The 26919-nt window shown below is 39.3% G+C and overlaps 1 protein-coding gene across 3 annotated transcripts in view; it reads left to right on the forward strand.

Moving 5' to 3' along the window:
- Positions 1 to 6022: 6022 nt before the first annotated feature.
- The window catches only part of LOC125884265 (tenascin-like), a 28847-nt gene continuing 7950 nt past the window's right edge, over positions 6023 to 26919 (forward strand). Inside the window, exons 1-16 of one of the 3 annotated variants that reach the window (XM_049569163.1) lie at positions 6023 to 6048; positions 6139 to 6377; positions 6790 to 7047; positions 9746 to 10003; positions 10345 to 10602; positions 11564 to 11821; positions 13673 to 13930; positions 14351 to 14608; positions 15097 to 15354; positions 15971 to 16228; positions 17153 to 17410; positions 17831 to 18088; positions 18509 to 18766; positions 19250 to 19507; positions 20390 to 20647; positions 22793 to 23050. In XM_049569163.1, coding sequence (XP_049425120.1) covers positions 6176 to 6377; positions 6790 to 7047; positions 9746 to 10003; positions 10345 to 10602; positions 11564 to 11821; positions 13673 to 13930; positions 14351 to 14608; positions 15097 to 15354; positions 15971 to 16228; positions 17153 to 17410; positions 17831 to 18088; positions 18509 to 18766; positions 19250 to 19507; positions 20390 to 20647; positions 22793 to 23050 — 3814 coding nt within the window. In that variant the 5' untranslated portion in view covers positions 6023 to 6048; positions 6139 to 6175. Of the gene's footprint in view, positions 6049 to 6138; positions 6378 to 6789; positions 7048 to 9745; positions 10004 to 10344; positions 10603 to 11563; positions 11822 to 12162; positions 12421 to 13672; positions 13931 to 14350; positions 14609 to 15096; positions 15355 to 15970; positions 16229 to 17152; positions 17411 to 17830; positions 18089 to 18508; positions 18767 to 19249; positions 19508 to 20389; positions 20648 to 22792; positions 23051 to 26919 lie in introns of all 3 variants that reach the window. The other 2 variants (XM_049569161.1, XM_049569162.1) reach the window with 2 other exon arrangements.

The raw sequence follows: 26919 nt of genomic DNA on the forward strand, positions 1-26919 counted from the left end.
GTGGCCAAATACAGAAGAGAAGGAGTGAATATGTTATATTTAAATACTGTAAATCACTCTGCCAAGATACTGAAAACATAAATAAATGTAATTGAAGCAAATTGCTGCATTGCAGACTCATTCTTGTTACAATATACAATGATTTAGTAGACTGAATAAAGTCCAGTGCTCTCTGTTGTTAGTATTTTGTAGTTCAGTGTGCTCACAGTGACAGTGTTTACTTCCTGAAAGAAACTTGTTGTCAGTCTTGTGGATGAATGGGCTTATTTTGAGACAGGTGTGATGTGTTTTGTTGGTGAGAAAGAGTTTTCTGAGGTGAGATGAACTGTTTAGCTGAAATGCATGTCTGTACTGCAGACTGTGTTAAGAGTTTTGGAAAAGTAGTTTCAGTAGTGACCAATGTGTTTTAGCAATTGAAAAAAACTGTAGTAAAAAAGCAGAAGAAAATTAGACAAACTACTCCAAAATCTTAATTATAATATCGACCTATCAAACGAGAAATCAAATTTTAGTAAATTGAGTTAAATTTTTAAATTTTTTATTTTTTATATAGAAAATTTAACTGATAAGTGTTACACTCACCCACAGTGCGACTTTTACAATTTACAGTAGTCTCAGCCATTTTTCCTGTTCAAAGGAAATGCCGACTTACTCACTTACCTACCATTTCTAGTTGTTATGTTAGTGTGTTCTCTTAAAGATATTTTTTGGGCATTTTTAGCCTTTAATGGATAGCACAGACAAGTGTGAAAGGGGGAGTGAAAGGGGAGAGAGAGAGGGAGTGACATGCAGCAAAGGGCCACAGGCTGGAGTTGAACCCGGGCCGGTGTGGCAACAGCCTTGTACATGGGGTGCCTGCTCTACCACTAAACCACCAACGCCCCAGTTAGTGTGTTCTCTTATAGTTTAGATTTTTCCAGTAGCCATGAAGGCAGCATCTGCCTCCAGTCTCCAGTCAGCACAGGCGCACTCTCCTGTAAGCAAGATGGCCAAGGTGTGTGTTTGTGTGTGTGTGTGTGTGTGTGTGTGTGTGTGAGTAGTTTCACAATCACACTCAAGGACCAATTCATTATAGCCTAAAACTGTATGTTTCTTAAAGGTTTCAGCTAAAATGCTGTTTACATTCTGCCTTTTGTAATATAATACTCATTGAAACACAGTTTTTACCCATTGTACACTTACAATAGTACTGATTTTTAACAGATGTATGTGTATTGTGTTTGGAGCCTAAGAAAAATATTTACTGCTCAGTATGTGTACAACACCCATTGCTGGAACTAAAATAAATTTCACTGGTGTCGGACCACAGGGTGAGCTGATAGCAGATCAGATTTATTTCTCATAGTGGAGACCTGGTCAGTGAATTAGTCAAAAATAGGTGCAAGTTTTCATAAATCCACAAAATTGAATTGCAAAATTTAAATATGTGCACTGGGTGACATTGATATTATGCTTGACACTGCCTACAGTTTGTATCCTGTCGATGCCAGGATCCCTTCAACATAACACTCATCAGCAAACAAACAAACAAAAAAAAAAGAATAATAATGAATAAATAATAATAGATCACTATTTAATGTTTGGCTGATATGGGCTGTAGTAGTTTACTGATCCTGTGATATGGCAGGGCCGGGGGCTACTAGCAGAAATGCCAACAATGAAATGCACTTAAGGACTTAGAATATTCAACACACACATATGTATATATATACATAGATACAGATATAGATATACAGACTAAAACTGGTTGGCTAACCTCAAGTCATGTGGCATAACAAGATATGGAAGTATGCATTCAGGAACCCTTGAACTGTTATGACAGCTTCCTTCAAGATGCCCCTGAGCAAGTTACTTAGTCAAAGAATGTGGTATAACTGGGTACTTCCCGCATATGAACGTACACAATGTTTACCTGAACAGAAGCGGGAAGTGCTATATATGAACATACGTTTGCATTCCATCTCTGTTTGTGTGTCAGCAGCTTGTAGCAAGTGTGGCGAAGCTGCAGCAGGAGTTCGCCCACATGAAGCATGGGTGCACCATCCTTGCTGTCATGGGCCAGCTTGCTCTCTAAGGAAAAGTGCTTCAGCAACTTTGCTGACATCACAAACAAGGGGAATACAGAACAGGCAGAGGAAGTGGAAAACACATTGAGACAACATTAGGACGCAGGGTGGTTTGGCGCACTCGGGGACCATTGTACAGTCTGATGATTAAACCACTCAGTACCATTAAATAAGCCTTGATCTCTTGCCTGCAGCTTAATGGCCATCATGTTGACAGAAGTGGTGTTGCTTCCTAAAGGGATGGACAGGTACAATACCTCCCTTTAACTCAATGGACTAGACAAACTGCAGTTCCAGTTCCACCACAAGAGGCAGTAGAGCATTAGACACACAACACAGATAACTATATTAGTATGTGATATCTAACTAGCCTACATTTATTTCACCTCTCTCAGTACATATTGTGTAATTTACAGCTAAGAAACTGAAATCATTGTTTAAGTCTGGTTTTATTTAGTTTTCATGCAGTTGCCTTGATGGCTACAGTTTCAAGGAGTGAATAGTTACAGAGTATTTTAGACACAATATGTTCCATCAAATTATGAAGCACCACTAAAACCTAAGATATGATAAGATATGAGTCTATATCAAATCTGAAAGTGCACATTCAACAGTAAAAGTGATTATGTGTCACACAGACTAAGGACAGCATTATTACACTGTGAAAATATGAAAATGGAGAATCCCATAAAGAGCTGCTCCTGAAAGTGATGTTCATATTAAAACAATATGTTGTTGATTAGTTAATCAGGAATTGTAGAGGCATTGTGTCATGTACTACCATTGATTTTGTGGATGTTTTCCATAAAAGTAGGTCACAATGTTTTAATGGTTATCTAGTTCATAAGGAGGCAATGTAACTTCTGACCGCAGCGTACCATGATCTGTACATTTAGATGAAATTCCCCAGGTGAAAACTAATCTCTAATCTGACCAACAGAAAAAACTGAAATGTGTGATCTATTTTCAAAATTCAAATGCCATGATCAGAAATTTTGAAAGGGGAAAAAAACTATTTTGTGATACTAGACATGACTGTGACTCATACTTTTACCCATGACAACCAGTTATTGTCCATGAGAAAAGACGCTGCTCTGTGTACCGTGACAGAAATGGGGATGAGCACACAGAGTTAGACAGATTGGGTTTGGCCATGTCTGCATACCTTTCCATCAGTGTATTTGAAAGAAGAAGAAAAAAAAGAAAAGAAGACTTGTCAAGTGTAGCTTTTACTTCCTGATTCCTCCACCAAGGTTGCCTTTGTCACAGCAGCTGAGCACTGAACTTCAAACAAGCACTTATCTTCTGTACCAGCAGCACACACAGCACACAGGGCTGTATTTTTAAATAGAAGAGGTTAAGGAGGAAATGGTGAGTAGTATCATTAACTGTGCCATATTCTTCCAGGAAATGTTTTGGGCATCTACTGTATATACTCAATCTATGTGTATCTCATATGATTAGATAAATAGAGTTTTCTTATATGTTTTAGAGGTAAATAATTAACATCATGTACCTCTTTAAATGCATTTTTCAAAGGTTTGACTCATGGATTATTGTCAGATCATCTTTGTGCTCACAGGTTAGTGCCTCTTTTTTTTTGCTCTTTGTGTTTCTTGTTGTTTGTCTTTTTGAAGCAGTTACAACTTCGGCAGTCTTCACTCAGTGCTGCTCAGGGGTATTTCTTTGTCTCAGTGGAACTGAGACAAAGTTTGTTAATTAATCAGTTGTTTAAGATCAAATATTCCTGAGCAGTTTTTTAGGGCAGGAATTCTAAGTGCAGAAAGTGTTTTCTTGAGGGGTAACTGGATATTTGATCATTTTCAAGTCCAGTCAAGTAAATTTAAGATATTCTTTGATTCTGGTTTTAAATCTCATTTACAAATCAACTCTGACGTTAGCACTGGTTTTTACCATCTTAGGTCACTTGCAAAATTAAAACCTTGTCTTTCAAAGATTTTGAGATTTCAGCCCATGCTTTTATTTCCTCACACTCCCCAAGTTCCCTCTTGGTAGGAATCACTCAGTCAGCACTATCCCGCCTGCAGCTTGTTCAAAATGCAGCAGCAAGAATCCTCACTGGTACCAGGAGGAGAGACCATAACACCCCGGCACTGGCCTCTCTTTACTGGTTACCAGTGAAGTACAGAATTGATTTTAATATGTTTGTGTTTCATTTTGTTGTTTGTGCAATGCTTTTTGTGTTATGATGTTGCCAGGGACCCCCTGCCCAGGACGAACAGACATGTGATACACATTGTGTGTACAGAATAGACCAACACGGAAAATAATATACTATACATACACTATAAAAAATATAGATAGATTGTAAACATATGAAGAATTTCAGTCTGGGAGGGCATGGAGCAACTACAGGTGTCACCAAACAACAAGCATAAATGAAGATTATGGTACAGTGACAAATATGTCAATGCATAGAGACTCACTGGAGTCCAATGACTTAACAATTCATTCTTTATGATCACTTTCAGATGGTTTATGAACTGCTTCTTTTTTAATGTCAGTGATGAACAGTGAAAACTGCTCTGCTGAGACAGACTGAAACTTGATCTGGCTCAAGTCAAGTCAATAAATGCAGCATGGCTGTCATCAGTGAGGAAGAAGCTCTGTAAAACCCCACAGTAATGTTGTTTAACCCACCTCAAGCAGTGTCTTTCCACATACACTGTAAAAAAGAGAGTCTACATGCGATATTAAAAAAGTAAGTAATATAAAAATGTATATGTTTTGTTTTAGGAGCACTGATCAATGTTGCCTCCGCTCAAACTCATCAGTACCACTTTGTGAGCACACCACTGAACTGGACTGAAGCTCAGAGCTTTTGCCAACAGTTCTACACTGACCTGGCCACCGCAGAAAACACAGCTGACGTCAGTGCCATTATCAGCACCACATCAAACTACACAGGCAAGTTTTCTCGAACTACACAGGCAAGTTTTCAACACTGGGATCAAATATGTAACATAACATACATAGATGAAATGATAAAATATGATAATGTGAAATGTGAAAGAACAACAAAGGCCCTCAATGAAAATACAGGAGCCATATACAGTATAGTAATTTAAGTGATGTTCAGCAAAATAATTTACATCTTAGGTCTATTTAAGCAGTATTACACAAGAGGGTGTGCTTTACTGTCATTATTGGCACCAAGCGCCCAGGTCCAAATGCATCACTGAAGTGCCAGTAATGAAGGTAAAGCTCGCCCTCAAGTGTGGATGTATGTAATCATTTCCAATTCACAACATGTTTTTTATCATGTTTAAATATTAAGCATTAATCCATATTCGTTGGCATATAGCCTTTAAAAACACATTTTCACTGCAGTCACAAAACTGTCTGACTATCTACTTTTTGTATCATCACCATTTGAAAGCATTTGTTCATTGCCTTTTTTCTCTTCTTTTTTTGTTATTATAAACGTCTATATGAACAGGCAAGGCTTGGATAGGCCTCAACCATGATTTGGTAAGCAGCTGGAGATGGTCCCTGAGTGACAGAAGCTTCTACGGTGAAGGAGAGACAGAATTTAGAAACTGGGATGAGGAGCAGCCGAACAATATTAGAGCACGACACCAGTGTGTGCAGGTTTATGGATACTCTGGCACTTGGGGAGTAACTGAGTGCATCCAGCTACAACACTTTGTGTGCTACAACGGCAAGTTTTCTTATGGCGTAAGACTGAAGAAAAGCCCAACTAGATCCTCTACATAATATTTCAGAAATATCTCGCCATGTCTGTGTATGTTATGTGGGGATGATGTGAGCGATATGTTATCATACTGAATCCAGATCAAAATGGAGTGTTGAGTTTGTCACAATACTGTTTGTAATTTATCTTCATCCATGTATTTCCAGGTACAGTAAATGGCACATCATCCTTTGTTAAGGTCAACACATATTCCAGTTGGACCGAAGCGCAGAGGTTCTGCAGGGAGCATTATGTCGATCTAGCCAGGTACAGTATGAACTAATGGAGACTGGGTTTTTTGTATGTTATATTTTACCTCTTCAATTATGACCATATATGCTGCTGTTTCTCCCTCAGTATACGAAATCAGGCAGAAAATGACATCATTGAAAACATGTCAGCTGGCAGCTTTTTGTGGATCGGTCTGCACCGGGAAAAGCTGTGGTCTGACGGGAGCTCCTCTCTGTTTCGACACTGGGCCAACGGACAGCCAGACTTTAGCGCAGGGGAATGTGTAACTACAGCGTTCAACGACTCAGGGCGGTGGTCAGATGATAACTGTTTCCTCAGTTTCCCATTCATCTGTTACGAAACAAGTAAGGCATCTAATTTCTGCTCACATATTGTTTAGAGGTTCATTGTTTAATTAAAGCAGTGTACGATATATACTAAAAATTGTATATCGGATCAAATTTACACTGAAGATAGCAGTGTGTAAATGAGAGTAAAGCAGAAGCAAGAATGTTGTGTATTTCTACAGTTCCTCTACATTATGCTTAATGCTGCTCAGAAGCTGTACTACATATTGATCGTCTCACTGGAATAGCATTGCCAGGCAACAGCTTGGGTCCATGTTTAATTCCCGTCAGCTGATGTCATTCCCAAACGATGCAAAACATTCCAACAGTAAATACAAAAGGACACATTTAGAGTGTTTATGTTTTACATTTGAAAAAGTCTATACAGATATACAGCTTTCTGTCCTATAAGTTGTCCTTTTTTTCTCAGCTCCTCTAAATGCAGAAAGCTTCAGATCAACAGGACAAGATGAGACCAGTATCACTCTGCAGTGGAATAAAGTCAACAACAATGTCAGCTTTATTCTCCAGTTTAATGGTACACAGATAAACATCCCTGCACCAGATGGAGATGGACCAGTAACTCACACAGTCTCATCTCTCACTGCTGGAACTAAATACACATTCACTCTCTTCTCTGTGTTTGACAACGTCAGAAGCAGTGGACTAAACATTACTGCAGTCACTGGTAAGATATGTCACTTTATTAATGTCACTCCTGCTGGCCATCATTTGCTTATCAGTGCACCCGTATAAAACGGGGTGCACTGCCAGGTGTAATATTCAATAAATTAATGTGCTACTTCATAACATACACTGTATTTACATGTTCATTTAAAACATCTCTTACACACAGCAAGTTTTAATCCATGTGAGGATGCAAAATGGACCATCTTTAACAGCCATACAAAAGATGTGCATTTTTTCTGATGCTCTTTTGTTAATAATTATTGTCACTACAACTTTTTCTTCCCAGCTTCTCCATTTTTTACACAGACAATATCATGGTTAAAAGTATGAAAATGTGTCTTTTCTCTCAGCCCCTCCAAATGCAGAAAGCTTCAGATCAACAGGACAAGATGAGACCAGTATCACTCTGCGGTGGAATAAAGTCAACAACAATGTCAGCTTTATTCTCCAGTTTAATGGTACACAGATAAACATCAGTGCACCAGATGGAGATGGACCAGTAACTCACACAGTCTCATCTCTCACTGCTGGAACTAAATACACATTCACTCTCTTTTCTGTGTTTGAGAACGTCAGAAGCAGTGGACTAAACATTACTGCAGTCACTGGTAAGATATGTCACCACATTTTCATGCATTGTGTCTTCTGATTTGGTCAACATCTGCTTTTCACTGTTTTGGCCCACACAGTAAAAGTATTTCTGAGCCAGAATGATTATTTTTAAAACTCTTTTCTGACATAATTCTCCATTTATTGTCGAGTACATCTCTGTTGTCAACGTGTGAATGAACCATCTTTAGCAGCCAGAGGGAGCATTGACACTTTTACCGGCAGTCCTTTGTTAGTAATTATTCTCACTGCTCCTTTTCCTTCTCAGTTCCTCCAAACGGAGAAATCTTCAGAGAAGAACGACGGGATGAGACTGCTCTCCTAACATTCCGAATCAGCATTTATTGTAGAGTACATCTCTGTTGTCATAGCAATATATATTTGCAGCGGTCATCAAGTAGATTAGACTTCAACTTGGTTTTCAAATTATATATTTACATATGTGCCTGATTATGTTTTAAAATGTGGGAGCAAACATTAAATAAACTACCATAAACTCACAAAATTGTACTCTTAAAATACAACAATTAAACTAAGATACATTATTATTGATTAAGCGATCCAGCATGAGATAAGAATTAAAAGCTCCACCTTGAACAAACTTTAAGTGTAAATACATTGTGCTAATAATACCTCTCCTGAACGCAGGACTCTGACTTTAACTTCCTGTGTGCTATTCAAAGTTTTTCTAAAAAAAAGTTTCAAGTACATCTTGTACAACTGGCAATACCCTACCAACATTCTAAGTTGGAGAGAAGGCTGAAAATAATATAGCAAGGCAGTTTTTTGAGGGGCCTCCATTTTATTTGGTGGTTGACGGTTCGCTCTAGATCTTCCCAGCTGAGCCTGCTCCTACATATATCTGTCTGGACACCTCTGCAGCTACTTCCTTGTGGATTCCATTTTAGGGCTTGTTGGGTGACGTTTGTGGCAGGTTTTCTGAGGTTGTGTCCAATCCAACTCCACTTTCTCCTTGAATTTGTGAATCAGTGGGATCCTGCTTTGTTCTTTTCCAAAGGTCTGCAGTGCTTACTTTGTCTATCCGCCAGATGTTAAGCATTCTCCTGAGGCAGGTGTTCATGAGTATTTGCAGCCTGTTAGTTGTGTGTTTTGTTGTTCTCCGTGACTCGGATCCATACACCAACACCTGCTTCACACTGGAGTTAAAAATGTGTATTTTGGCGTTGATTGATATGTGTTAGCCTTTTTGATCCTGCTCTTCCTGTCGGCCTCTGTCCCTCCAACGATGTCCACAGCAGTGCCCAAGTATGTGAACTATTCAACCTCCTCTAGGGCGTTGTTGTGTATGATGATGGGGTTTGCCGGTTTTTGAGTGGATCTTCATGACCTGTGTATTTGTTGTATTGGGTGTCAGACCAAGTTTAGAAGCAGCTTGTGGGAGTCTGCTTGTCTTTTCCTGCATTTCTATCTGTGTGTGTAAAGGAGAGCTATGTCGTTCTGAAAGTCATGGTCATCCAGCTGCTCCTACATGATGACCCTCGGTAGTTGTTGCATTTTCTTTGGTCAACTTTCTTCGGTACTTTAACAGTCTGACCCTCTGCCCACTGTGTTGGTGTCTTTGCCTCTTTCCAGCATTTCCCAAACAAACTGCAGCGCATGTCTGTTTACAAGTTTGGATCTGCTTTAAGGCCTGATGGTGGAATATTGTCAGGGCCAGCAACCTTGTCTGACTAAAACTAAAACTAAAAGAAAGTAGTCTGTAGAAGTCTGAATAAGTCACTGTGCACAGCTGAACATTTTACTGTTAATTCAGAAACTTTGGTGCTGTGAGGAGAAACTCAGCTCTCTTTGCTTGCCCGTCTTACTGTGCTGCTGCTATCAGTGTGCTCTGATCAGGTTATCAGCTGTGTGAACAGTGATCAGGGCGGTCCAAAAATGTGTTATTATTTTTATACCACCTACTTCTTTTTGTCAGATGCCCACATAAGTACAATTATTGTTAATGAGTAAGTTGACATTCATGTTGGGATACAAAATTGACCCACTTTAACAGCCAGACATTACCACTTGTCACTTTTGGTAGTCATTTTGGAATAAATTTGGTCACTGTTCTTTTTCTGTCTCAGCTCCTCCAAATGCAGAAAGCTTCAGATCAACAGGACAAGATGAGACCAGTATCACTCTGCAGTGGAATAAAGTCAACAACAATGTCAGCTTTATTCTCCAGTTTAATGGTACACAGATAAACATCAGTGCACCAGATGGAGATGGACCAGTAACTCACACAGTCTCATCTCTCACTGCTGGAATTAAATACACATTCACTCTCTTCTCTGTGTTTGAGAACATCAGAAGCAGTGGACTAAACATTACTGCAGTCACTGGTAAGATATGTCACTATGTTAATTTCACTCCTGCTAGCCATCATTTGCTTATCATTGCGCCAGTGTTAAACCAGTTATTTAATACTGGGTGTAAAAATGATTAAATTCATTTGCTACTTCATAACATATGCTATATCTGCAGGTCCATTTAAAACAGTCTCTTAGACTAGGTAAGTTTTATTCTGTGTTGGGATGCAAAATGGACCACCTGAGATGAGAGGGATTTTTGTAATTTTCCTGACAGTCAGATATTCTCAATGCTCCTTTTCCTTCTCAGCTTCTCACTTTGTTACAGACAATATTATGTTTCAAAGTATAAAAACTCCTCCTTTCTGTCTCAGCTCCTCTAAATGCAGAAAGCTTCAGATCAACAGGACAAGATGAGACCAGTATCACTCTGCAATGGAATAAAGTCAACAACAATGTCAGCTTTATTCTCCAGTTTAATGGCACACAGATAAACATCCCTGCACCAGATGGAGATGGACCAGTAACTCACACAGTCTCATCTCTCACTGCTGGAACTACATATACATTCACTCTCTTCTCTGTGTTTGAGAACGTCAGAAGCAGTGGACTAAACATTACTGCAGTCACTGGTAAGATATGTCACTACATCAATTTGTTTTTAACCCGGCATAACACTGTTGTCCTCTTTTATACCTGCCAGTATACTATATGATGAAAAATACATTTGAATTTCTAGTGTATTGCAGAAGTAGTTTTATGGCTAACATTTGGTTAACATGCTTAATGTTCAATGACATTTGAAAGGACACTGTAAGTATAATTTACCTTTCCTTGTCATTAATATGTCTTCTTTTTGTATGGAGTAAAGAGTGCTGAGTAAGTTTTAATTACATTTTAGAGGAATGTACATATCAGATTTTTTCAGCTTCTCACTGTTTTTTACAGACAGTATTATGTTTCAAAGTATAAAAACTCCTCTTCTCTGTCTCAGCTCCTCTAAATGCAGGAAACTTCAGATCAACAGGACAAGATGAGACCAGTATCACTCTGCAGTGGAATAAAGTTAACAACAATGTCAGCTTTATTCTCCAGTTTAATGGCACACAGATAAACATCAGTGCACCAGATGGAGATGGACCAGTAATTCACACAGTCTCATCTCTCACTGCTGGAACTAAATACACATTCACTCTCTTCTCTATGTTTGAGAACGTCAGAAGCAGTGGACTAAACATTACTGCAGTCACTGGTAAGATATGTCACTATATTAATTTCACTCCTGCTAGCCATCATTTGTTTATCATTGCGCCAGTGTTACACCACTTCTTTTATGTTGGGTGGAGAAATTATGAAATGAATTTGCTACTTCATAACATATGCTATATCTGCATGTCCATTTAAAACAGTCTCTTACACTAGGTAAGTTTTATTCCATGTTAGGATGCAAAATGGACCACCTGAGACGAGAGGGATTTTTGTAATCTTCCTTACAGTCAAATAGTCTCACTGCTCCTTTTCCTTCTCAGCTTCTCACTGTTTTTACAGACAATATTATGTTTCAAAGTATAAAACTCCTCCTTTCTGTCTCAGCTCCTCCAAATGCAGAAAGCTTCAGATCAACAGGACAAAATGAGACCAGTATCACTCTGCAGTGGAATAAAGTCAACAACAATGTCAGCTTTATTCTCCAGTTTAATGGTACACAGATAAACATCCCTGCACCAGATGGAGATGGACCAGTAACTCACACAGTCTCATCTCTCACTGCTGGAACTAAATACACATTCACTCTCTTCTCTGTGTTTGAGAACATCAGAAGCAGTGGACTAAACATTACTGCAGTCACTGGTAAGATATGTCACTATGTTAATTTCACTCCTGCTAGCCATCATTTGCTTATCATTGCGCCAGTGTTAAACCAGTTATTTAATGCTGGGTGTAAAAATGATTAAATTCATTTGCTACTTCATAATATATGCTATATCTGCAGGTCCATTTAAAACAGTCTCTTAGACTAGGTACGTTTTATTCTGTGTTGGGATGCAAAATGGACCACCTGAGATGAGAGGGATTTTTGTAATTTTCCTGACAGTCAGATATTCTCAATGCTCCTTTTCCTTCTCAGCTTCTCACTTTGTTACAGACAATATTATGCTTCAAAGTATAAAAACTCCTCCTTTCTGTCTCAGCTCCTCCAAATGCAGAAAGCTTCAGATCAACAGGACAAGATGAGACCAGTATCACTCTGCAGTGGAATAAAGTCAACAACAATGTCAGCTTTATTCTCCAGTTTAATGGTACACAGATAAACATCAGTGCACCAGATGGAGATGGACCAGTAACTCACACAGTCTCATCTCTCACTGCTGGAACTAAATACACATTCACTCTCTTCTCTGTGTTTGAGAACATCAGAAGCAGTGGACTAAACATTACTGCAGTCACTGGTAAGATATGTCACAATATTTTTATGAACTGTGTCTTCTGATGTAGTCACCATCTGCTTTTCAGTATGCTAGCATAAAACCAAGACGTGTACTTTGGGTGTAACAATTGAGCAATTTCACAGCGTACCCTTTACTTGCATGTTTATTTAACACAGCAGTGTTTTGGATCACACAGTCAATTCCCTCTAAACCCAGGATGATTATCTTCAAAACTTTTCCAACATTATGATCCTTCATTAATTGTTGAGTACTTCTCTGATGTCAAAGTGTAATGGGTACTACTAAAAGATGTGACATCTTGATCCAGAAAAAAACGAAGTCTGTGTAATTCATTGAATGTCACTTGTTCTGACTCTGACTGACAATACTCAATTTTATTAAAAGCAGATGGGGATGCAAAATGGACCATCTTTAACAGCCATAGGGAACACTGACGGTTGTACTGACAGTCAATTGTGAAAATTTTCCTCCCTTCCCCTTTTCTGTCTCAGCCCCTCCAAATGCAGAAAGCTTCAGATCAACAGGACAAGATGAGACCAGTATCACTCTGCAGTGGAATAAAGTCAACAACAATGTCAGCTTTATTCTCCAGTTTAATGGCACACAGATAAACATCCCTGCACCAGATGGAGATGGACCAGTAACTCACACAGTCTCATCTCTCACTGCTGGAACTAAATACACATTCACTCTCTTCTCTGTGTTTGAGAACATCAGAAGCAGTGGACTAAACATTACTGCAGTCACTGGTAAGATATGTCACTACATTTTTATGCACTGTGTCTTCTGCTTTAATCGCCATCTGCTTTTCAGTACACCAGCATTAAACCATCACATTTATGTTTGGTGTGACAAATTGGAGATTTCAGAGCATACTCTTTACTTGCATGTTTATTTAACACAGCAGTGTTTTGGATCACACAGTGAATTCCCTCTAAACCCAGGATGATTACCTTCAAAACTTTTCCAACATTATGATCCCTCATTAATTGTTGAGTACTTCTCTGATGTCAAAGTGTAATGACTGCTCCTAAAAAATGTGGCATCTTGATCCAGACAAAAAAATAAATAAATCTTAGTTATTCAAAGACTTTGACTTGTTCTGTGTCTGACTGACAGTATTCAGTTTTATTCACCGTAGATGGGGATGCAAAATGGACCATCTTTAATACCATCTTTTAATGGAAAAACTGACACTCTCGCTGGCAGTCAATTATTAATAAATGCTCTTACTACTTGTTTTCTTTCTCAGCTCCTGAAAATCTAGAAAGCTTCAGATCAACAGGACAAGATGAGACCAGTATCACTCTGCAGTGGAATAAAGTCAACAACAATGTCAGCTTTATTCTCCAGTTTAATGGTACACAGATAAACATCCCTGCACCAGATGGAGATGGACCAGTAACTCACACAGTCTCATCTCTCACTGCTGGAACTAAATACACATTCACTCTCTTCTCTGTGTTTGACAACGTCAGAAGCAGTGGACTAAATATTACTGCAGTCACTGGTAAGATACTTGACTGTATTTCTTTGCAGCATAGCAACTCAGCACTACTGTTAACTGAGAATATATTTGATGGATATAATATTTAATCACTGAATCTGCATTTAAATGTAACTTATTATATCCACCTGCACAGTTAAATCCTATATTCACACAGCAATAACACATTTTAGAGTCCTTTAAGTTTTAAAAGTCCTTTTTTTGAGTACATATGTGTTCTCAGGTGCTGTGTGATTTGTTTAAGCTCTGTATATAATGTGACACTTTGACTCACAAAGGGAATTCTTTCTAATACAAACACCTGTTGCACTTTTCTGTCTCCCATGGTGGCCATTGATTTTCAAGTGGGATGTGACATGGATCATTGTAACAACAAGAGGGTGTAAGTCGATAAAATCATTCACTGTTTGTTTTCTGTCTCAGCTCCTCTAAATGCAGGAAACTTCAGATCAACAGGACAAGATGAGACCAGTATCACTCTGCAATGGAATAAAGTCAACAACAATGTCAGCTTTATTCTCCAGTTTAATGGTACACAGATAAACATCCCTGCACCAGATGGAGATGGACCAGTAACTCACACAGTCTCATCTCTCACTGCTGGAACTAAATACACATTCACTCTCTTCTCTGTGTTTGAGAACATCAGAAGCAGTGGACTAAACATCACTGCAGTCACTGGTAAGATATGTCACCATATTTTTATGTATATGGTCCTCTGATGTAGTCACCGTCTGCTTTTCAGTAGGCCTACACCAGCATAAAACCAAGACGTATACGTTGGGTGTAACAAATTAGCAATTTCACAGCGTACTCTTTACTAGCATGTTTATTTAACACAGCGCTGTTTTGGACCACATGTTCAAATTATTTTAGGCCCAGAAGGATTATCATCAATACTTTTCCAACATTATGATCCTCCATTAATTGTTGAGTCCTTCTCTGTTGTTCAAGGGTAATGAGTGCTACTAAAAAATGTGACATCTTGATGCAGAAAAAAAAAAATCTTGATAATTCAAAGAATTTCACTTGCTCTGTCTCTGACTGACAATACTCAATTTTATTGACAGTAGACTGGGATGCAAAATGGACCATCTTTAACGGCAATTGACATTTTTACTTGCGATGGATTGTAAATACATTTTCTTACTGCCCCCTTTCCATCTCAGCTCCTCTAAATGCAGAAAGCTTCAGATCAACAGGACAAGATGAGACCAGTATCACTCTGCAGTGGAATAAAGTCAACAACAATGTCAGCTTTATTCTCCAGTTTAATGGCACACAGATAAACATCCCTGCACCAGATGGAGATGGACCAGTAACTCACACAGTCTCATCTCTCACTGCTGGAACTAAATACACATTCACTCTCTTCTCTGTGTTTGACAACGTCAGAAGCAGTGGACTAAACATTACTGCAGTCACTGGTAAGATATGTCACTACATTACTTTACTGTAAAGCAACTCAGCACTACTGTAAAATAAGAGTATATTTCACAGTTCTAACATTTGTTCCCTGAATCTGTATCTAAATTTGACTTAATACTGTATACTCCAACCCAATTTCCGAAAAACAGTACGTACTGTGTGTTTCTGCCAACTATGAATACACCACATTTAGATGTTATTATGTCGTGGATATATAAAAATTTTATATTTCAATAAAGCTGTCGTTAACATGTGGTTAGGTTTGGGCACAAAAGCTATAAGAAAGTTCACTGCTTTTTATTGTACTATCCTGTCAGGACACGTGGTGGCAGGTAGCTAAAAAACATGCATGTTTGGTGGCTGAAAAGACACTGCCCCTTTTCTGTCTCAGCTCCATCCAATGCAGAAAGCTTCAGATCAACAGATCCAGAAAAAACAAAATTTCTTAATGATTCAAAGAATTTGACTTGTTTTTTCACTGATTGACAGTATTCAAATTATCTACAGTAGATGGGGATGCAAAATGGACCATCTTTAACAACTTTAGGGAAAACTTACACATTTACTGGCAGTCATTTTTTCTTTAATGTTCTCACTGCCCCTTTTCCATCTCAGCTCCTCCAAATGCAGAAAGCTTCAGATCAACAGGACAAGATGAGACCAGTATCACTCTGCAGTGGAATAAAGTCAACAACAATGTCAGCTTTATTCTCCAGTTTAATGGTACACAGATAAACATCCCTGCACCAGATGGAGATGGGCCAGTAACTCACACAGTCTCATCTCTCACTGCTGGAACTAAATACACATTCACTCTCTTCTCTATGTTTGACAACGTCAGAAGCAGTGGACTGAACATTACTGCAGTCACTGGTAAGATACTTGACTGTATTTCTTTGCAGCATAGTAACACAGCACTTCTCTAGCACCAATATATATTTGATATATAACATTAACTCACTGACTCTGCATTAGAACTTTAAATCAAAGATTCTGCATATGACAGTCAGAGCATGAATATAGCACCTACCTATTTGTGCTGTGCAAATATAGTGGAGTAATGGTTTTCTGAACAGAGAATGACATAGCGTGCCCTCTGTTTGTGCTGCATTCTGGGCGTCTCTGTTTGTTGTTGTGGTAGATGGTCTGGCAGCACTTGCATATTAGTGCATTTGAGTCCCTGTGTGTGTATATCACACACACTAGCTAATCAACATCACGCTGCACTTCACTTCTACAGTGGTTACTGCTGATAACTCTGTCGGACCAACAGCATTGATGTGTAAGCTTCATTCCCATTCTCTGGTTCACCCAGGTTGACACCATTGGTCCCTTTAACACTGTTGCTATTGTTAGCACTGTTAGCTGCGAGCTGCCAGGCTGGCTCAGTCTGTTCTGTGTTGTGCATGTTCCTACCGTGTGCAAACAACTTAAATCAAACTCTAAATTATACAAATACTCTGGAGATCGTATACAGCTCCTTGAATACTGGATTTTATTACATTGTTAAATCTTACATTTAGACATGAAGGCCACATTTTAGTGACCATCAAGCTCTGATAGTATTTTTAATTTTCAATACATATTTGTTTTCAAGTGCTGTGTGATCTGTTTAGGTTCTGTGTAAAATGTGACACTATAATTCACAAACATAATTTTTTCTAATACAAATACCTGTTGCACTTTTCTCTCTATACTAGTGTGCACTAATTTTAATGCGGGGATGCACAATGGATCATTGTATCACCAAAAGGGTTTGAGATGACCAAATCATTCACTGTTTGTTTTCTTTCTCAGCTCCTGCAAACCTAGAAAGCTTCAGATCAACAGGACAAGATGAGACCAGTATCACTCTGCAGTGGAATAAAGTCAACAACAATGTCAGCTTTATTCTCCAGTTTAATGGTACACAGATAAACATCCCTGCACCAGATGGAGATGGACCAGTAACTCACACAGTCTCATCTCTCACTGCTGGAACTAAATACACATTCACTCTCTTCTCTGTGTTTGACAACGTCAGAAGCAGTGGACTAAATATTACTGCAGTCACTGGTAAGATACTTGACTGTATTTCTTTGCTGTATAGCAACTCAGCACTACTGTTAACTGAGAATATATTTGATGGATATAATATTTAATCACTGAATCTGCATTTAAATGTAACTTATTATATCCACCTGCACAGTTAAATCCTATATTCACACAGCAATAACACATTTTAGAGTCCTTTAAGTTTTAAAAGTCCTTTTTTTGAGTTCATATCTGTTGTCAAGTGCTGTGTGATTTTTTTAAGCTCTGTATATAATGTGACACTTTGACTCACAAAGGGAATTCTTTCTAATACAAACACCTGTTGCACTTTTCTGTCTCCCATGGTGGCCATTGATTTTCAAGTGGGATGTGACATGAATCATTGTAACAACAAGAGGGTGTAAGTCGATAAAATCATTCACTGCTTGTTTTCTGCCTCAGCTCCTCTAAATGCAGGAAACTTCAGATCAACAGGACAAGATGAGACCAGTATCACTCTGCAGTGGAATAAAGTCAACAACAATGTCAGCTTTATTCTCCAGTTTAATGGTACACAGATAAACATCCCTGCACCAGATGGAGATGGACCAGTAACTCACACAGTCTCATCTCTCACTGCTGGAACTAAATACACATTCACTCTCTTCTCTGTGTTTGACAACGTCAGAAGCAGTGGACTAAATATTACTGCAGTCACTGGTAAGATACTTGACTGTATTTCTTTGCTGTATAGCAACTCAGCACTACTGTTAACTGAGAATATATTTGATGGATATAATATTTAATCACTGAATCTGCATTTAAATGTAACTTATTATATCCACCTGCACAGTTAAATCCTATATTCACACAGCAATAACACATTTTAGAGTCCTTTAAGTTTTAAAAGTCCTTTTTTTGAGTTCATATCTGTTGTCAAGTGCTGTGTGATTTTTTTAAGCTCTGTATATAATGTGACACTTTGACTCACAAAGGGAATTCTTTCTAATACAAACACCTGTTGCACTTTTCTGTCTCCCATGGTGGCCATTGATTTTCAAGTGGGATGTGACATGAATCATTGTAACAACAAGAGGGTGTAAGTCGATAAAATCATTCACTGCTTGTTTTCTGTCTCAGCTCCTCTAAATGCAGGAAACTTCAGATCAACAGGACAAGATGAGACCAGTATCACTCTGCAGTGGAATAAAGTCAACAACAATGTCAGCTTTATTCTCCAGTTTAATGGCACACAGATAAACATCAGTGCACCAGATGGAGATGGACCAGTAACTCACACAGTCTCATCTCTCACTGCTGGAACTAAATACACATTCACTCTCTTCTCTATGTTTGAGAATGTCAGAAGCAGTGGACTAAACATCACTGCAGTCACTGGTAAGATATGTCACCATATTTTTATGTATATGGTCCTCTGATGTAGTCACCGTCTGCTTTTCAGTACAGCAGCATAAAACCAAGACGTATACGTTGGGTGTAACAAATTAGCAATTTCACAGCGTACTCTTTACTAGCATGTTTATTTAACACAGCGCTGTTTTGGACCACATGTTCAAATTATTTTAGGCCCAGAATGATTATCATCAATACTTTTCCAACATTATGATCCTCCATTAATTGTTGAGTCCTTCTCTGTTGTTCAAGGGTAATGAGTGCTACTAAAAAATGTGACATCTTGATGCAGAAAAAAAAAATATCTTAATAATTCAAAGAATTTGACTTGCTCTGTCTCTGACTGACAGTACTCAATTTTATTGACAGTAGACTGGGATGCAAAATGGACCATCTTTAACGGCAATTGACATTTTTACTTGCGATGGATTGTAAATACATTTTCTTACTGCCCCCTTTCCATCTCAGCTCCTCTAAATGCAGAAAGCTTCAGATCAACAGGACAAGATGAGACCAGTATCACTCTGCAGTGGAATAAAGTCAACAACAATGTCAGCTTTATTCTCCAGTTTAATGGCACACAGATAAACATCCCTGCACCAGATGGAGATGGACCAGTAACTCACACAGTCTCATCTCTCACTGCTGGAACTAAATACACATTCACTCTCTTCTCTGTGTTTGACAACGTCAGAAGCAGTGGACTAAATATTACTGCAGTCACTGGTAAGATACCTGACTGTATTTTTTTGCAGCATAATAACACAGCACTCCTATTGCTTCAATATATATCTACTATGTATAATATTAACTGACTGACTCTGCATAAACCTTTAAATCCAAGAATCTGTATATGACATTCAGAGCATGAATATAGCACCTACCTATTGGTGCTGTGCAAATATAGTGGAGTAATGGTTTTCTGAACAGTTAATGATGTGCCCTCTGTTTGTGCTGCATTCTGGGCTTCTCTGTCTGTTTGTTGTTGTGGTAGATGGTCTGGCAGCACTTGCATATTATTGCATTTGCGTCCCTGTGTGTGTATCACACACGCTAGCTCGTCACCACCACTCTGCACTGCACTCATACAGTGGTTACCGCAGATAACTCTGTCCTGACCCACAGCATTGTTGCATAAGCTTTATGCTCTTCCTCTGGTTCTCCGCAGGTTGACATTGTTGGCTCCTTTAGCATTGCTGCTACTGTTAGCACTGTTAGCTGTGAGCTGCCAGGCCGACTCAGTCCTTTCCATGTTGTGCATGTTCCTATCGTGTTCAGACTCCAAATCATACAAATGCTCTGGAGGTCATATACAGCTCCTTTAACACTGGATTTTACTACACAATTAAATCTTACGTTCACACATGAAGATCACATTTTAGTGACCATTAAGCTCTGATAGTATTTTTAATTTTCAGTTCATATCTGTTCTGAAGTGCTGTGTGATCTGTTCTGTGATCTGAAGTTCTGTATAAAATGTGACACTTGTTGCACTTTTCTCTCTCTACTAGTGTGCAGTGGTTTTTATGTGGGGATGCACAATGGATCATTGTATCACCCAGAGTGTGTGGGTTTACTAAATCATTTACTGCTTGTTTTCTGTCTCAGCTCCTCCAAATGCAGAAAGCTTCAGATTAACAGGACAAGATGAGACCAGTATCACTCTGCAGTGGAATCAAGTCAACAACAATGTCAGCTTTATTCTCCAGTTTAATGGTACACAGATAAACATCCCTGCACCAGATGGAGATGGACCAGTAACTCACACAGTCTCATCTCTCACTGCTGGAACTAAATACACATTCACTCTCTTCTCTGTGTTTGAGAACATCAGAAGCAGTGGACTGAACATCACTGCAGTCACAGGTAAGATATGTCACTACATTTTTATGCACTGTGTCTTCTGCTTTAGTCATCATCTGCTTTTCAGTACACCAGCATAAAACCATGACATATAAGTTGGGTGTAACGAATTGGAGATTTCACAGCGTACTCTTTACTTGCATGTTTATTTAACACAGCGCTGTTTTGGACCACATGTTTAAATCAGTTTTAACCCAGAATAACTATCATCAAAACTTTTCCAACATTATGATGCGCCATTAATTGTTGAGTACTTCTCTGCTGTCAAAGTGTAATGGGTACTACTAAAAGATGTGACATCTTGAACGAGAGGGTCATCTCGATGCAACTGCGGGTAGCAAAGAGAAGGTCTCAGACTGTTGTTTGTGCTTATGCACCGAACAGCAGCGTGGAGTACCAGGCCTAATTGGAGTCTCTTGGAGGTGTCCTGCAAGGGGTGCTGGCTGGGGACTCCATAGTTCTCCTGAGGGACTTCAACGGTCACGTGGGCAATAACCGATAACCCTGGAGGGGGATGATTGGGAGGAACGGCCTGCCTGATCTGACCCCGAGTGGTGTTTTGTTATTGGACTTCTGTGCGAGTCATGGACTGGCCATAACAAACACCATGTTGGAGCACAGGGATGTTCATAAGTGTACCTGGTACCAGACCATCCTCAGCCAAAGATCAGTGATTGACCTTGTGGTTGTATCATCACATCTGCGACCATGTGTCTTGGACACTCTGGTGACGAGAGGAGCAGAGCTGTCAACTGATCACCACCTGGTGGTAAGTTGGATCAGATGGTGGGGGAGGCTGCCAGACAGACCTGGTAAACCCAAACGTATAGTGAGTGTGAACTGGGAACATCTGGCTGAGGCCCCTGTCCGTGGGGTCTTCAACTCCCACCTCCGGGAGAATTTCTCGTGCATCCCGGGGAGGTTGGGGACATGGAGTCTGAGTGGTCGATGTTCAAAGCCTTCACTGTGGAGGCAGCTGCTAGGAGCTGTGGTCAGAAGGTGCCTGTCATGGCGGCAACCAAAGAACCCGCTGGTGGACACCCCGGGTATGGGAGGAGTTTGGGGAGGGTATGGAGAAAGGCTTTCGGTTAGCCTCAAGGAAGTTCTGGCAGACCTTTCGTCGACTCAGGAGGGGAGAGCAGGGCTTGTCTCAGGCTGTGCTCAGCAGAGAGGGAGAACTGCTGACCTGAACTGGGGACATCGTCAGACGGTGGAAGGAGCACTTTGAGGACCTCCTCAACCTGGCCATCATGTCCACCGTGAATGAGGCAGAGCCTGAAGACTCGGGAGAACTCTCACCCATATCCCTGGCAGAGGTTGCTGAGGTAGTTAAAAAGCTCCCCAGTGGCAAGGCCCTGGCTGTGGATGAGATTCACCCTGAGATGCTGAAGGCTCTGGACACTGTTGGGCTGTCTTGGCTGACACGCCTTTTCAGTGTCTCATGGAGGTCAGGTACGGTGCCTGCAGAGAGGCAGACCGGGGTGGTGGTCCCCATCTTCAAAAAAGGGGACCAGTGGGCATGCTCCAACTCTCAGGGTATCACACTACTCAGCCTCCTGGATAAAGTTTACTCCAGGGTGCTGGAAAGGAGGCTCCAACCGATTGTCGGATCTCAGATTCTGGAGGAGCAATGCGGATTCCGTCCTGGCCGTGGAACAGTGGACCAGCTCTTTACCCTTGCGAGGTTAATGGAGGGGTCGTGGGCATTTGCCCATCCAGTCCCTCAGGGGGGTCTTGTGGGAGGTACTGCGGGAGTACGGGTGCCAGGCTCAGTGCTACGAGCCATCGGGTCCCTGTATGACCAAAGTGAGAGCTGTATCCGCATACTTGGTGTAAAGTCTAACAGGTTCTCAGTGGGTGTTGGCCTCCGCCAAGGTTGTCCTTTGTCACCAATCCTGTTTGTGATTTTCATGGATAGAATCTCGAGGCACAGCCGGGGGGAGGAAGGGGTCTGGTCTGGGGACCTCAGAATTGTATCTCTGCTTTTTGCAGATGATGCGATTCTGTTTGCTCCATCACACCATGACCTCCAGCATGCACTGTGGCATTTTGCAGTCGAGTGTGAAGCAGTTGGGATGAGAGTCTTCTCCATTTTATTACAGACAATATTATGTTTCAAAGTATAAAAACTCCTCTTTCCTGTCTCAGCCCCTTCAAATCCAGAAAGCTTCAGATCAACAGGACAAGATGAGACCAGTATCACTCTGCAGTGGAATAAAGTCAACAACAATGTCAGCTTTATTCTCCAGTTTAATGGTACACAGATAAACATCCCTGCACCAGATGGAGATGGACCAGTAACTCACACAGTCTCATCTCTCACTGCTGGAACTACATATACATTCACTCTCTTCTCTGTGTTTGAGAACGTCAGAAGCAGTGGACTAAACATCACTGTAGTCACAGGTAAGATATGTCACTTCATTCATTTGTTTTTAACCAGGCATAACACTGCTGGTCTCTTTTATACATGCCAGTATTGTATATAATGAAAAATACATTTGATTGCCTTTTGTATTTCACAAATAGTTTTAAGGCTATCTATTGGTAAACATGAATTTTTGCCACTATCTAGCGAGTGCAACGTAGCATCAGTAAAATCAGTTTGCAGCAGTAGTAGTTTAAACTAAAAAAGAAAGAAAAGTATGTGAAAGGTTATTTGTTTATACCTTTTAAACTGAGAATCAACTGGGCTGGTAATAGTACTTACCACCAGCCATCGAAGCAATCTCCTTGATACATTCGAAAATCTTAACCTGACCTACTTGATGTAATTAACAGCTGTTTTAATATCCAACTTAAGTTTCAGTTACATTATAGAGGAATTTACATGTCGCATGTTCAAGTTAACAAGTCATCAGGTCATCTTCATATTTTTCTTTCCATGTTAAACAACACATCTGGCCAAACTTCTTGACTCTGCATCCTGCAACAAAAGGGCCTCGTAAGTAAATGCATTTGTCACGTTCATTACATGGTCCTGAGCCACGAGTGCCCAATTAATAATAGTATTTTGATCAGCTTGATTTTAATTGACATCGTAATCACATCTATATTATTTTTTATGTTATCTGTCTTGTATTTGTCATTAGTCATGATGTGTTTGGATCCAGTGTTGCTAAAACAGGAACTAGGCTGCTATTCCTTACATTTATATGAAACCACAGAATTAACCCCCACTTTACACTTTTATGAATACATAAAATGTAAACATCATTTTAGATTTTTAAAGTAATACTGAATACAGCAAGTACATGTCAGATATTTTGGTGAAGCTACAAACATTTAAAGTGTTTCATACATTTTTGTAAGCATTCATTTGTGTTAAGGTGCAGTGTGTAGGATTTAGGGGGATATATTGGCAGAAATGGAATATCATATGTTTTTTTTTTAGTTTATAATCACCTGAAAATAAGAATCTTTGTGTTTTTATTACCTTTGAATAGTCTTTTGTATTTACATCGGGAGCAGGTTCTTGTCCACGGAGATCGCCATGTTGCAGTGCCATGTCTCTGCAGTAGCCCAGAACGCACAAAACAAACACTGACTCTAGACAGGGCTGTTTGCGTTTTTGTGCCAGCTGATCACAATCTGCAGTCCTCACCACTTATGACACTAAATCCTATTAATCCTACACACTGCTTCTTTAAAGCAATTAATATAGCATTATATATATTTTGTATATTTGTATTTATATAAATTATACTAAGTAAAAGTACAAGCTGATGTAAGCATAGTATTTAAGGTTATTACATATTTTACCACATTTTCAAAAACATTTACTAAATACTTTGCTTTACTATGAGAATACATTATCTGTTTATATTATGTGTATTATTTTGTGTAACATAATGTGTATTTATTTCAACAGATTATGTTGTTGGACTGGACATTAGATTACAGTCGGTTATTGAGCTTTCAAAATCGGACATAGAGAATAAATTGACAGAGGTGAGACTAACTGCTGTTTCAGTTAACTTTATTCTGTGTGTCACGAGTTTGTATTCAATTGTTTCAAATTATTTACAGGTTGTTGTTTGGTTGGGTTTTTTTTCTGTGTTGACATTTTTTTTTCTGTCGTGTGTTTTTTATCCAGCTCTTGAAACAATACGGACTGCCGCCACAGGTGTTGTCCCTGAGGGTTCAATCTGTTAAGAGGAAAGAGACCAAGAATCCAATTTGATATACTACAGTGAGGAAAAGAAAGAGGAGGAATCACACCTCCTTATCTAAGAAAGTTTTTCTACCCTCTACAGCTATCATTTGCCATAATGGTACAACTGGGAAGCCAAACAGAAGGAATTAAAATTTGGAGTGACTACAAATTTATCTCTTTGGCCCACAGTTGTTGACAGAGGACTTGCAGCCCAAATGTTAGATTTTTTTTGGTTCAAAAAAAAAAAAGGGCTAAATCTCACATTTAAAATATGGCAGAAGGGGGTTAAGCCAGGTGGAATCGACAACATGTTCAAACTTTTCAGATGGTGTGCATTCTTCCTAACAATGGACATTAAAAAAAGATTGGAATCCTGGATAAAGAAAAGACTTACAACTTATTCCTCATTTACACACAAAAGTGCACTACAGTAAGTTTTCAGACCCACCGGGGCAAACATGGCCTTGTGCAGAATGACTTTTTAGATACCTCCAAGTAAAGCATAATTTCAACTTGAAGTGTATCATCTACACAACATCATGGCACACTGTTTTAGTAGTTACTATGCAAAACAATTCTACATACTTTTACAATTTTATACTGCTGCAAAATGATACAATGCATGCAATTTAACTGACTCATGGTTGGCAGTCAAGTAAAGGTCACTTGATCCTGGATATTTTTTTTTTTTTTTTGATGTGAGGTTTTGAAAGAACTTTATACAACTTCACTTCCTGTACTTTGTGTCACTGCGTAACACGGATCTTTACCAAAACAAATCTATTGTACTCACCATCTTTTCTGTAATAGTCCCTACAGCTGTGTTATTTTGTCTGTGAAGTTTTTATTGTTACAGTATTGTGATAATATGTATAAATATACAACCCCAATTCCAAAAAAGCTGGGACGATGTGTAAAACATAAATAAAATCCAAATGCAATAATTTCCAAATCTGTTCTAACTTATATTCAATTGAATTCAGTACAAATACAAGACATTTATTGTTAAAACTGATAAAACTATTGTTTTTTGTGACAAATACACTCAGTCTGAGTTTAATGCTTGCAACACGTTACAGAAAATTGGGGCAGGAGCGACAAAAGCCTGGGAAAGTTTGAGAATGCTCAAAAACACCTGTGACACTCTACAAGTAAACAAGTCAACTGGCACAAAGACATAGTATCATCAATAGGAATGAAAGGGGCATCCTCAAAAGGCTTACTTGTTGATGGGGTTCATGGGTGGCTGTGGTTCAGGAGGTAGAGCGGGTCATCCACTAATCGGAAGATCATTGGTTCCTCCAGTCCGCATGTCAAAGTATCCTTTGGGCAAGATATTGAACTCCAAAGTGCTCCCGATGGCTGTTCCATTGATGGGTGAGTGCGTGTGAATGGTTACTGAGTAGCAGGTGGCACCATGTATGGTAGCCTTGGCCAGCAGTGTGTGAATGTGACTTGTAGTGTGTGTGTAAATGTGATTTGTAGTGTAAAAAGTGTTTTGAGTGGTCAGAAGACTGGAAAATGGATGTTACTACATGGGCTCAGAAATACTTTGGAAAATTATTGTCAGTAAACACAGTTCATCGCTGCATCTACAAATGCAAGTTAAGACTCTGCCATTCAGAGTAAAAGCCAAACATCAACAACATCCAGAGACGCCGCAGACTTCTCTGGACCCAAGCTCATCTGAGATGGACATGCCCCATGTCCCAACTTTTTTGGAACATTTAGCAGGCATCAAGTTCAGAATGAAAGAATAATAAAGTTAATCAGTTTGACCATTAAATGTCTTGTCTTTTCATTGTATTTAATTTGATTGTAATTGAATGTGAATTGAATGTGTATGTAATACATAGTGTCACTTTTTTGGTATTGGGGTTACAGTTCAGAAGGAAGCAATGTAACTCCCAACCGCAAATTACCACAAGCTGTCCATAAAGAGTATGTGTGATCTGTTTTCAAAATTGAACTACTATGATCAGCAATATTTAACAGAAAAAAAGTTTTCAACAATGATATAATAACAGTTTGTCTTACTAGATTGCCTGTGACCAAGAAAAATCAAAATAGGGGGTGTCATCTGTTTCAAGATAAGATAGAGGACACCCTCCAAATCAAC

The sequence above is a fragment of the Epinephelus fuscoguttatus genome, linkage group LG23, assembly GCF_011397635.1.
Source record: "Epinephelus fuscoguttatus linkage group LG23, E.fuscoguttatus.final_Chr_v1".
Classification (NCBI taxonomy): Eukaryota; Metazoa; Chordata; class Actinopteri; order Perciformes; family Serranidae; genus Epinephelus; species Epinephelus fuscoguttatus.